Below are 13,194 nucleotides of genomic sequence, written 5' to 3' on the forward strand. Positions count from 1 at the left end.
TCAAAAGAAAATAGGCTTGTTCTGCTGAGCAAATGACAGTGTGAATATTAAAAAAGTAAATGACAACTTCATAAGGTTGCATGTAACAACAAAATTCAGATGAATTTTTTAATGAAAGTATTTCTCTTACCTGTTCAGCTGATTCAGCTGGAACAACACTGATGGAAACTGCAGAGAAAAAGAAAGAAATATGCTTTCAAATTATCCTAACATTTCAAAATGTAACTAAATCATAAAATGTGACACCCAAAAGAGTCACAGTTGGATTGCAGAGTATGATACATCATTCATCCATCATAATTTGCAATTAGTGCCCAGAGAGCGTCTATCTAATTACATTGCTGCTGATGAGGAGACAGAAAATCCTTTGCAGACAAATTTGCAGAGTGATTACAAATCAATACATCAAAAACATTCTCAGGCACCCCCTCATAATTAAAAAGGATAATTAATTTAAAGAAGGGAATGGTTCAATTTCTTCTTTTGACTCAGCAGAGAAATGATTACACGGTTGCTGATGGTTCCATTTCTAACCTAAACACAATGATTTAGTTTTTAAAGAGAAAAGTTGGCTGGTATTATTAGTGTAACAAAACCAAAACTATAATTTGTACTCAAAAAAGTTCAATATGATCTCCCCGCTTTATGCAATTAAGACAATCCATGACTTTTATGAGCCAATTAATAACTCTGTTAATAAAAGGCCAAATATTTCCTAGCATTGTCGATTTTTTAAACAATCTTCTAAGCTCAAAGCACCTTCAATTCAATTAATGTGTTAAAAGTAATGCATTTAATTATTTCAGTCAAGAAAGCACAAACATACAGTATATATACATACATACCAGTATCAATTATTCTGACCATTGAGTAATCTGAATTTTAAAAAATCCCTCAGATTTTTTATTTTACCACTTATGCAACATACAGTATTACATTTACATAAAAACAGAAAGCAACTGATGATGTAATTCCTTTTTTAAACAAGACAATATGCAGAAATGCTGAAATTAGTTCAAAATATGTTGTATTTAATTATTTAATACAACAAAATGTGCACCATTATTCATCAATATTATATCTTTAATTGTAATCTTTCTTCATCAAACAAGTGTCTTTGTGGGCTGATTAATTGAGTGTCACATTAAAAATGATTAACAAAATGATTAACAATATATCATGTTCCTTTTTTTTTAAAAGGTCTGAAAAACTGGGAATTTTAACAAGAGTGTGGATACTTTTCAATGATTGTGCAAACTGGAGAGGATGTTGAACATTTTGCTCATACACCATAAAACAGACCGTGTTGGAGAAACTTATTGTTATAAATGAGTGATTATGTTACTGGTGCTGATGCCTATTATGAATGTCATGAATGCAGATTCATTGTGAGGGGAGAGGGAAGGAATATGAGTCAATTGTTGACACATTGTGCAAAATAAGAACTCATTGCACAAGGCTTTACTCATTAATTAGATCTATGTGGGTCATAACTAGTGTCATCTCTGCAATGTTATGCTTGTGGCTTGTGCAGTACAAGTATCAGCAAAGGCCTGAATATGTAATGCCAGGAAACACACAAAAACCTCTGAAAATACTTATGTTTCCACAAATATACACTTTACTATTTTGAGTGTTGGATTGAATCATCTTTCAGGTCCACAAACTGCTTTTGGGATTATCCAAATACAATAAATATAAACTGTATCAGAATAAATGTTTTTAAGGTTTTTAAGGGAAAAGGAAGCCACCTTAAAAACCAGCTTGCATTAGTCTATAACTGCTCATGTTTCATGTAAAAGAGAGACAAAGTTATGATCATTGGTGCAACATTGTTGTATTGACAATCCTGATCCTAAAGATCGCCATTTAAACACCCCTAATTTTTTGATTAGAAAAGGAAACACTTATATTGGATTTCATTAAATGTCGCTGTGGACACATGGTTGATCATGATTACTTTGTTTTGATCAGTGGTCATAGTAACACCTATGGAAAGAGGGAATCGGATCCACATCTCTAACACACAAAGAGGTGGACATAAAATTAAACAAAAAGATGTTTTTTTCTTTGGTTTCTCAAAAAAAATATTGGCATAATCAAAATAGCCAACTACCAACAAAGATAAATAACTGTTAAGTGGTTAAATACATCAGCTCGAAACTATGTGAAATGTGAAATAGAAACAGTTCTAGGTAAAATGGTAACATCTGCATATGAAATTGGAATATGAATCCATTAAAAGCCAGAAATCACAAGCTGCATACTGATGAAGAGACTCCAAATTCCTGATGAAGAAAAAAAAAAGCCAAGTGTGATCATTGGTAAGGTGAGTAGGGTCCTCCAACATGTAGTGCCAGGAGTGCTGGCTTCTAAAAGACAAAAGTGTGCCAGTTGTGAAAGAAAGATCATAAGTTGTTTATAAGCTCTAAAATCTACTTTGGATCAAATAGGTCTTCACTTCTGCTCTGAAGGAAAATAGAGTGTGCTAAATCCAAATCTTGTCATCTTGATATCACAGTATCCCAGTTTTCCCATATCATTAAAAATGCAGCATTTGCTGCAAATCCAGGCTTCCTACAGGAATATAGTCACATTCAAAATAATATATTCTGTGACAATGGTTCCGAATTTCCATCATTTCATGGCTTACCCCAGTGAGCGAGAGGGGGGAGTAACTCCATACATAATGTTGAGCACTAGGGAGAACCTCCATTTCATCGCCTCCTCATGCTGCATAATCAGAGCAGTTGTTTCCAACCAGCAAACCACGCCGAGGGGCTTCATGGTTGGATCTTTCTGGCATTCATAGAAGAAATTTTAGAAGTTATGTTAAAGGATAGAAACTATCACTGGTTTTGCTGAATATGTTTTAGCAGAAAGCTTAAGTCTTATTAATGGGACTATAAGAGCAGGAAATTAACAATGGGAAATTATAAAAATCTTGCAAAAGGAAACAATCCATATTGATAAAAATTATGTTAGGTTTTATTTAAAGGGAACATTAAATGCACAATTCACTTTTTTATAACTTAAATACATTTAGTTGTGTATTTGGAGTCTCTAGTAGTGCATAAAAGTTTAATTTAGTCTCTCCTGGTGCTGAGTAGATATTTTTTATTTTCTGTTTGCGACATGTTTTTCAATCTTTCCAGTTTTCTATATTCCCTATTTAAATTTTTGAAAAATTCCATCATGGTATTTTCTGCTGAATTGTTAAACAATGTCATGGACGTCCAGCAGACAAATTTCCCAAATCTCATATTATTATTTCTCGCAATAATTTTATAGTCCAACTTCAAGTATCCTGAAGTTAGAAGTCAAAACATTTGGTTGTTGAGTGTAGTAAGCCACATAATTCATTACACCGTCCCCCAGTATCAGAAGGTGGGGAAGAAAATGCTATAATTTTTGGAACTTTACCAGCAAGTGGGGAAAGTCCTCTTTGTTTGCACAAAGGACTTCAAGGATGAGTTCATCAGAAACCTTCATCAATATCAGAAAGGATTTGCCAAAAGATTTTGTCTGATTAAGAGGTTAGTTTCTTCTGTCTATGAAAATTACATACACAGCAAAGCAGTAAGCTGCAACTGATTTTAAAATGACAGCAAACTTTACTTTAGATATAAATTTATTGTGCTTATATGATGGCCTTGCCATTGTTTTGATAGCAGTAGCTTCATGCCTTTTGCTTTTGTAAGCACTCCGTGCTCCCTTTCAGCTCCTTGAGGACATAAACATGCTGCATGTTTTGAAAAGCATTATTACATAAAAACTCTGGCATTGTTTTGGCTGTTTTTGTCTTGGGGAACACATGATCTAAATACATTCAGTGACATTCTTGTCGCTAGTGTTAGCTAACTCACAAACTATGTTGAGGCCATGTTTAGAAGACATGTTTATTCATAATGTATTATCATTTTCTGGCTCAAACATGTAAGGCTGAATGGAGAAGTCTTGCATTGTTTGGGAATAAAAACTATGGTTTTAGCAAACCGCCGCATTTCTTTGCCGCCATGTACATGGAGTCACGCCAGTTCCCTTTGTGAATGCACATAGTATGAAAAGTCAGCGCTGACTGTAGTGAATCAGAAATAATGTCTGTCAGATATCCAATTTGAAACTTACTTCACTGCAGGAGTAATCCAGGAAATTTGGAGTGAAGAAGGACTATCCAATCGAAACAGTTTTAGGGTGGAGTCAGATGTCTGACTTGGACTCTGCTCCATTCCGTCACTAACAAACCAATCTGTAATCTGACTGGACTGTTACATTTGTGACTGACATAAAATTGGCCAATCAGATTAAAGAAAGAAAATTCAGGCCCGAATGATTTCTTCTGGGTTAAAACTCGCACACAAGCAAGGAAACTTCAGCACAGTTTTACATGTTTTGCTCTGTATTTGCAAAAGGATCATAACAGAAAAATAGTTACTTTATTTAATTTTTATGAATACAAATCTTATTTTACACACACACACAAATTATCATCTATGGATGCTGAAGCATAAAATTGCCAGACATTTTGGTTTACAACGTGACAAAATTTATTTACAACTACATATTCTGGTTTACAAGCCTAAATGTTTATACCATGGACATTTTACATGCACACATTTCCATCTATCCATTGTGAAATCAGATATTTTTGCCATTCTATGCTACCATAATACAAACTGCAATTTGCCACAACACAATTTGATAAGTACATAATATTTATGACAGGAATTTGTTCCCATAGTGAAGATGAAATAACGAGAAGTTCAGACCAAAGTGTTCCACTTTATACAGACCACCACTGAATGACTTAAATGTGAAAAGGAAGGATTTAAAAAGATATGTCAACTTTAAAGCTATTTCTTTTTCTATTGAACTTTTTTTTTAAATAAAGCTTTAGTTTGCTTGTTTAAAATGTGTCATGTTTCTTATTCAGAGTTCTATTACTGTCAGAATTTAATGAGTAAAAAAGAAAAGGAGAAATCACATGTTAATCCTTTGAAGTCACTCAACCCTATTAACGAAGGCAGTTACAGTATGTAGGTGTGCAATATGCAAATGAGTAGGACAGCAGCAGCATTAAAAATCCTATGATCACTTTGTCTATGTGGGGTACACAAAAGCTAAATGAGACACCCAGAGGCTGCCAAACAGGCTGAGAAGAGAAAACTAAAATTGCAGCTGCAACTCTTCTGAAAAACAACAACAAAAAAACACATCATCTGGTGAAAACAATAACATCTCTAAAATAATTTTAGCAACACCACGCCTGTACTGTTTGCCGCAGAAGTGCCACATCCACAAATCACTTCTGGGACCAATAAACAAATAGCTGAGGGCTATTAAACCTCGATTCAGCTCATACTCATCTCCTCCAGAATTACGGGGAGCACCTGCCGCCCTCAAGTTTACAGAAATGAACCCACCGAGTGGCACAATACAGCACAATCTAGAGGCAGGAAAAAAAAATAAAAATTCTGGTGCACCAACCAAAATATTAAAGGCTCCATTTCTCAGTTGGTTAGGTTCCAGTTATTAAAAATGCTGTAAAAGTAACACAACATCAGCCTGCTGTTTCCTTATAAAATAAAGTTGTATGAGGCCTGTGCTGATTAGTAGCATAAAAGTTTATAAAGATCTTAAAATTAGGGTTTTAAATTCAATCAAATGGGACACAGAGTAACAGATGTCCATGGACCACCTGTTGTTACACAGTTTCAGTCAGCTGGCTTAGAGAAGGCTTTGACACTTTGCTTGCAGCAAAAACAAATGTATGGAAATTTTTAGTATTTACAAAGATTAAACAAACGCCATTGAAACTTTAGAATGTCATAATTAATGTCACAAGATTATTGCCCTAAATCCTAAATCAAGATTATTTTGTTATTATTGTGACGGTAAAACAATGGTATTTTTCCCCAAGTCTAACATATTGTGAGAATCTCAAACTGACACATGCATTTTAAAAAATGTTATGTGGAAAAATAATAGCCATATTAATCATAAGATTGGTTAGATCTCTTAACTTGAAGCATATGCATTTCTATAGAGTAAAATGTTTCCAATTTAATGCATGAAATTAATATTATTTTGTCAGTTACGCAACATTTGAGTTGTGCGTTGCTTCTGAAGCAGTGACACACGTATGCAGTGAGGCCTGCAGTTGAACTTTTAACCATGTCCCAAAATGTTGCAGCTACCAAAATCACCTGGCTTAGCTGATGATATAGTGTGTTTTTATACTGTCAACAGTATAGTTAGATCACAAGCTAATATTAATTTACTAAGACATTCAATGCCTGTCTGCCAGACATGCTAGATACACAATAATGTGACAAGGTTGTTGAGCTGATCAAACCTTAGATGCATAATTCTATGATGAACACAAATTCTTAAAAAATTTAATTTGATTTGAATTTTATGAAACCTGTAAGCCTGACTGTTGTTTGGCAGCTTAAAAATGCCAGTAATTTCTCTGCAGACACACTTTGAGCTGACAAACAGAAAAATCTATTATAAAGCACTTTATCAAGAGGTTGGCACAGATGGCACACAGTTGGAGTCTCACAGACAGTAGTTATAATGCTATTGATTTGCACCTTCTTAAACTGTGTTCAAAACTGTTATGTATGCAAAACGCACAAGCCTCATCTGGAAATGTGCCATGTTAAACTTTAAAGATCAAGCTTCTTCATCAGCAAGGGGAACCACACTTAACTCTGTGGAGTCTAAGTAACATGGCTTCTAATGCAAAAAGGGGGAATATTAAATACAAATTTAGATCCTCTCTTGATGCAGCGATGCTGCAGAAGTGGGTGTCTTTGCCATAGTTATGGAAGGTACACATGTCATCACAGAGTTTCCTTCCTGCAACTCCTCCTCTTCCTCTTGAAGCAGAAAGTAGGTTAATGTAGTGCATTGTTGGATCAATAGTTATCCCAGCCTTCTGTATTCGGTCCTTCATGGCCTGTGGTCCAACAGGGCTTCTCACTTTGAAGCATCATCATAAAATCCTTTGAAAAATGCTTGACAAGGCCACAATTTTAGAAAAAAGTAATGAGCCAATCAGAGTTCTGTGGCAAATTTCACAGTTTTAGTCAAGCCTTGACCTATCAACACTGATTTTAGCCAATTTCTATTCTCTTTAAGAACGTCCGTCTATTATCTGAACACGCTTATGCTTGCAGGGTCGCGAGAGGGGTCGGTGTCTATCTCCAACAGTCGTACGACAAAAGGCAGGGTCTTTAAGAACATTAATAAAAATGAAATTCAAAGTATTTTTTTCTATCCTTCCTGCTGTCAGTGGTCATTAATAATTTACATTAGGAATAAAGGAAATGTTTCACTATGTGAGACAGAGCAGTAAAGCTTTCTACAAGACAAAATTATTTGAATCTGTATCTTATCACAGCTCACTAACTAAGCATCTCTCACGTGCAATTCCTAATGAAAACAGACACTAACCTTAACTGAGATTTCCAATGTAACATTGGACATTTCAAAAAATATCATGTGTAACATAAAAATTAAAACATTGAAATTAAAAACTCACATTACTAGAACTTCACTACTGCTTCATTTTTAAGCCGCTTTCTGATACTGCAAATAACTAACTTTCAGTCTTTTTCCCACAGAAGCAATTTCCACACTGAAAACGGTTGGGTTCTCCATTCACAGGTGATGCAATCACTGATCACATAAAGAGTTTCTTACAGACCAGTCAGAGGTCTGTAAGATGATGCCTTGGTGTCTCTCGAAAGATAAATAACTGAGATCTACGCAGCATAAATGCATGCTTTCTGTGCAACATGAAAAGCATATTTTTTCACTAAAGTATGATCCTAAACCTTTTGAGAATTGCACTGAAAGGAAAATTTCAAAAGCAATGCCTTATGTACAAAAAAGCAGAGTATAAAAGATATTTGATTTTAAACAGATATGTACAAATTATGTAATTTTCCAAAAATACAACTGACTCATATAATTGTGAGCAATTATGCATTCAACTAAAATCTGTTTATACACACATCCGCTTGGAATAATTATTTTTATAAAAAGAATAGACCTTAATTTCACTTCTGAAGTCTCCTGTGGATAAAATCTAGTCTCTGCTGTTTGAACATCACAATATAAATATGCATTCCTATGACTATGTAAGATATAAACAAACAAAGTAAATTTTACATGAAGTTTTCTCTTTTCTTGGTAAAAATTCTGAACCTGTGTAGACCTTTCCTCCCTGCAGACATTGTGAGTCACCGTAGGAACAGCACAGGTGTAATAATGAGTCCTGCATTCCACCGAGGAGCGGTCCTGCTGTTGTACAGCCTGATTTGCTTTCATGACTTTGCTGGGAAGCTTAATGTGCTTTCACTAATTTAAGGAGCCCACAATGCCTTGCCTGAAAATGATCAGTATATTGGGAGAAACTGATGAAACTAATATGAACTATTACTGGCAGTTCTAGCTAATCTTATTTTAAAACTAGCAGATCTAATACATCCGGACACATATCTTTAATTGGGGAGTTGTTTCAAATAATTTGCTTTTATAAAGAAATCTTAGTTCAGGATATTGAGGGTGTGAAAAAAATCTATAACATTTTAGAGAAAGGGGTTTCTTTTAATCAAACTATGGCAACCCATTTGTTCTTTACTTAATAACTGCTCATTCAGGGCTGTACTGCCTGGGTAATCTCAGGGACGTAACAACAGCTGGAGAGCAAATTTACTTTGAGCTTCGGTCCTCCAAATTTCATCATCCAGAGTGACTCCATCTAGCCTGCAGAGAAAACTTAACTTACTTTTCTTCTCAAATTGCAAAAAAGGTCCAGAAATTTCCTCGGCTGAAGTAAAAAAAAACAAGGCTTTTTATCATGTCAATGATAAGACTGCATACACTGTTGAGTGTACCATTATTTAGATTGTTTTATTATGTGCTGTATTGACGAATAATGTTTTTTACTATTAAGAATCTCCTTTCTGTGTACAGCTAACCCCAAACTTCTTAATTCCCTTTGGTGGATTTACCTTCTGGTTTCTACCTGATAAAACTGAAACAGATAATCTCTAAAAGATTATCAAAATGTAGCAGAAGAAATATGAGCTTATTTGCAATTTTTTTTAACACAAAAAGTAATCCTGAAAATAATTTTACCCTTCTCAATACTCACTGGAAAAATATTTTTGACCTTACGGCATTCAGATCTTTCTTCTAATTCCTGAATGATTCTTTGCATGTTTCTGCTGGATTTCTCAATGACAGACTGACTGACTTTTTGTCAAAGTCACTTACAGTCACAACAAAGACTAGTGAAAATGCACTTTACATCGCCTGATATTCCTTCCAACCATTTTTTTCCCTGTGTCCAATTTAGCTTCAGAATGATCCAAAGCAGGAAACCATTCACAGACTTGGATCAAAAAGCCGATGCGATACCTTTCTTCCGCAAGACAACCTTGAAGCTCGTTTGAACAGCTGTTGGGCAGAGATTCCTTCCTCTACTGAGCTCAAAAAAAAGATCAGGAGACCCAGTCTGGTTCACTAAGAGGTGAAAGAACGAGATCTGGAAGATAACGGCTCCCTGAGTGGGAGGTTTTATCTATCAGAACGATTTTACAATATATAATCTTGGGATATTTAGAGATTTGTCAATATTTAATAAGACTGACAAAGTATTGATGTATTGATATGACTTAAAACAGCATCAATCTGCTATATTAAAGACAAAAGGATTTGATGAATAAAGTAGGTGTAATCCTGTAATGCCATAATTTCCACTGAACTGAAAAAATACTACCTCCAATACTGAACTTGCAACACATTTTATTCTCATTCATGCAACATTCTCCAAATCAGATTCAGCAGGTCAGACCTCAAAGTAAACCAGCATCAGCCTGAAAAGGCCCGAAGGGTGCATGTCAAGTCACTAGCAACTTGTGTCTTGTATAAAATATGTCTTCATTTCTAAGTACGTTTTAATTAAATTAAGTGTTTCCATTATCTTGTGCATCATTATCTGACACCAACCTGCTTCACAGCTTACTGTCTCAGATCGAATTTTTAAAAGTCCAACAACTTGTGACCGCAGCGGAGGGTCAGAAGAAAGAGATTTGTCTGAAAGCTGCGCTCTGCAGCTCAGCTTTCACCACCATCTCTTGCGTCAATCTCTCAGGCTTGTTTTCTGTTGCTGAATTCATCTGTCATACAGCAAAGAGATGAAGGAAGGCTTCAAAGAAAACGGGCGATTTACAACTCAAACAGGGAGGCTGAAACAGCAACCGTGTTTGAGATGTTTGAAATGGAAATGACATCTGGCAAGAAATCTGCTGCAATTAATATTTCTCATCACCGCTTCTCCACCAACCATCAACGACCATTTAGGATTTTGTAACATTTACATAAAACAACATATCATAAAAAAAAAAACAGCATTTGATACAGGTTGGATCTACACTTTGTTTACTGAATGATTTCCTGCCTGAATAAACAAACATATGCGACCGTTGCAGAGTCACCCCAGCAACCACAATTGAAATGCGCTCTGAGCAAACAGAGGCAGAGTGCTGTGGCCTGAGACTGGGAGGTGCTGTTCCCCATCCAGACTGAGTCACACTCAGCTGCAAACCGCTCCAGTGCACATCAGAAATGACAGTGGGTGGAAACTTCTCGGACAACATCATTGAAAAGCAGCAGACGTGGTAACCTTATGTCACCAAACCACTCACTCTCCCTAACCTCAGAAGAGCTGCGACGGTCAAGTCCATAAATGTTGCGTTCTGGGCGAGTCGCGACGGACTTGTCAGAGTGTGAAGTGTGGCTAAACATCCTTGATTCAGTGCCAAGCAAGTAAACAGCTTCTGTTTGTACACGTGCTCGATTGAGACATAGTATCACTGCTGCACACAGTGAACGTACTGCGTTTCATTTTTAACCCCAGCTTCAATAAATGTTTGAACTGATATTTTCTTAATGCAAGTGGAAACCTATTGCATCACTAAAGTTTGTAAAGAAGAGCCTTATGTTATTTTTATGGCAGGTGAGAAGGGGTGATCGTGATTGTGATCGGTACAAAGTCTCCTGAATTTTAAGGAGATCAATATTTTTGAAGATGAGTTGTGGGCATAAGGTGAACAAGAAAACAATGAAATTAAACATAATACTGAATTTGATTACGATAATTCGTTGTATACATGTCTGAAAAGGGTCTACTACTTAGGTTTTTTAAGCATGACATTGGTTAAATTTGGTTAAATTAAAGATGGCACCAGAGTGAGAATCTGGTATTAAATAAAGCTTATCATCAGGGACAAAAAAGTTATAATAAAAAACTATACCATCATTAATAGTATAGTTTTATAGATTGCATACATCAGTGGTGTCCAAGTGTTTTTTTCACCTGCTCAATAATAAACAAAACATGCAAAGTTTTAGCAAAACGAAACAGACCAATTTCTGTAGAAAAGGGGTTTTTTTTCTGTCAACATAAAAAGGCTGTTACACATTTGCTTTATTTTTAAAAAACTACACAATCAACATCTGCGGATCTTCGGTGTGGTTTTTTGTTGTTGTCATAACTGCATTTTCCCCCCATGACCCTGGCTCACACTCCTCCTGCTCTCTTCTCGTGCTCGAATGGATCTCCACACTGCGCTCGAGTCACTCTGTACAAACCACTTTCCAACTGCAGCAACATATTTTGCTGTAACTCCCTCAATTTGATTGACTGGGCTCATCACAGACTATATTCTGCACCATATAGTATAGCAGTGCATATAATTTTGAATTGGCAGGAAACATTTCTGAATAAAACTTCATACTTGTATTGTTAGTTTGATGTTTTACATTTTGATCAGTTCTACAGCTTAGACACTACATACCAAAATTAGACTACCATATACATTATTTTGGTAACAAATCAAATGCATAGTCATTTATCTGAAACATTTATTCCTGCGTATTTGGTTGATTATGACAAACAGCTAAAGGGAATAATACATTACATTAAGCTAATAAAAAAGGTTGTTAATACCACAACATTGACCCAGTGAGTATGTTCATGCATTGTACAGTGCACTTAATATCTTGGTTGGCATTTCTTTTGTACTAATTACTTCAATGCAGTGTTGCATGGAGGCGATCGACCTGTGGGACAATTGGAGTAAAAAAGAAGATGTTGCTTTAATAGAAGCCTTCAGCTCATCCTCAGCCTAATACCCCTGGATTCAGTCTGGGGTTTACATCAGGCCAGTTTGCTGACTGGTCAGGCAAAGTGGTAACATAGTCACTTAAATCAGGTATTATTGGCAGTTTGTATTGGTGCGTTTAAGCAGAGGAAAGCATAGTGCTCTAAAATCTTATCAACTGCTGCATTGACTTTGTAATGTATTAAAGAGAGTGATCAAACACCAGCAAATCCTCAGCGGCTGTGGAAATATCACACTGGCCATTTGAATATCAAACTCTTGAATAGTATGCTTTGGAATCCTCTTCCTGTTTCATGGGCACCTCTTTAGACCAGACTTTTTTCCTTCCACTTAATCTTCTATTAACATGCATGCATGCAGAACATATTGATTGTCTGATGGGCAACTATAAAGTCATTAATGTTTAGGTCATAATATCTCAATAAAGATCAACTTTTACTTTTAGCCTAATGTGATATTTAAGAAACTGCATTCTGGTTTTCCACAGCTGTAAGCCATGATCTTTAAAATGAACAAATAAATGTTATGTCACAGTGACCAACAAACATATACTTTATTAGTTTTACTGATCTCATTGAATTAATTAAAAATAACTTCTTGGTAATATTTAATGCAATAAGGGAGCCTCAATGTATAAGCAAAGCAGAAAGACACTTTTGTAACGCATTGGTCAAGTCTGTGCACGCCTATTCAAAATAAGACAAAAACGGGTTCGACTTTAGATTTTTATGACCAAATTAAGAGCTCAGATGTCGACTGACAAATTAAAACCCACTTGCAGATCGGGGGGCACCAGCGGAGGTGCACTGAACCCCGGGCGTGAGTCCTGCCAGCGGAACGTCGATGTGTCAGGAAGTAGCAGAGCGAGAAGAGGGTCACATTCCGAAAAAAAAAAAAGTCTGTGATTTAAAGTGCTAGAGCTTTCAACCTTCGCCCTGTAATTAACTCCAGAACAAACTTGAAGCACTCTGAGAGCCGCATGCTTGCCGAA

General features: G+C 35.8%; 1 protein-coding gene across 2 annotated transcripts in view; it reads right to left on the reverse strand.

Moving 5' to 3' along the window:
• The window catches only part of LOC102225693 (beta-1,3-glucosyltransferase-like), an 82,626-nt gene that overhangs the window by 68,917 nt on the left and 515 nt on the right, over positions 1-13,194 (reverse strand). The window contains exons 1-2 of one of the 2 annotated variants that reach the window (XM_023351158.1): positions 12,979-13,054; positions 131-168 (exon numbers count right to left, since the gene is read on the reverse strand). Coding sequence is in view for 1 of the 2 variants with exons in the window: in XM_005796865.3 (XP_005796922.2) it covers positions 131-168 (38 nt within the window). In the remaining variant the exon portion in view is untranslated. Of the gene's footprint in view, positions 1-130; positions 169-12,978; positions 13,055-13,194 lie in introns of those variants that run through there. The other variant, XM_005796865.3, reaches the window with a different exon arrangement.

Source organism: Xiphophorus maculatus, chromosome 18 (genome assembly GCF_002775205.1).
Source record: "Xiphophorus maculatus strain JP 163 A chromosome 18, X_maculatus-5.0-male, whole genome shotgun sequence".
In the NCBI taxonomy this organism is placed as follows: Eukaryota; Metazoa; Chordata; class Actinopteri; order Cyprinodontiformes; family Poeciliidae; genus Xiphophorus; species Xiphophorus maculatus.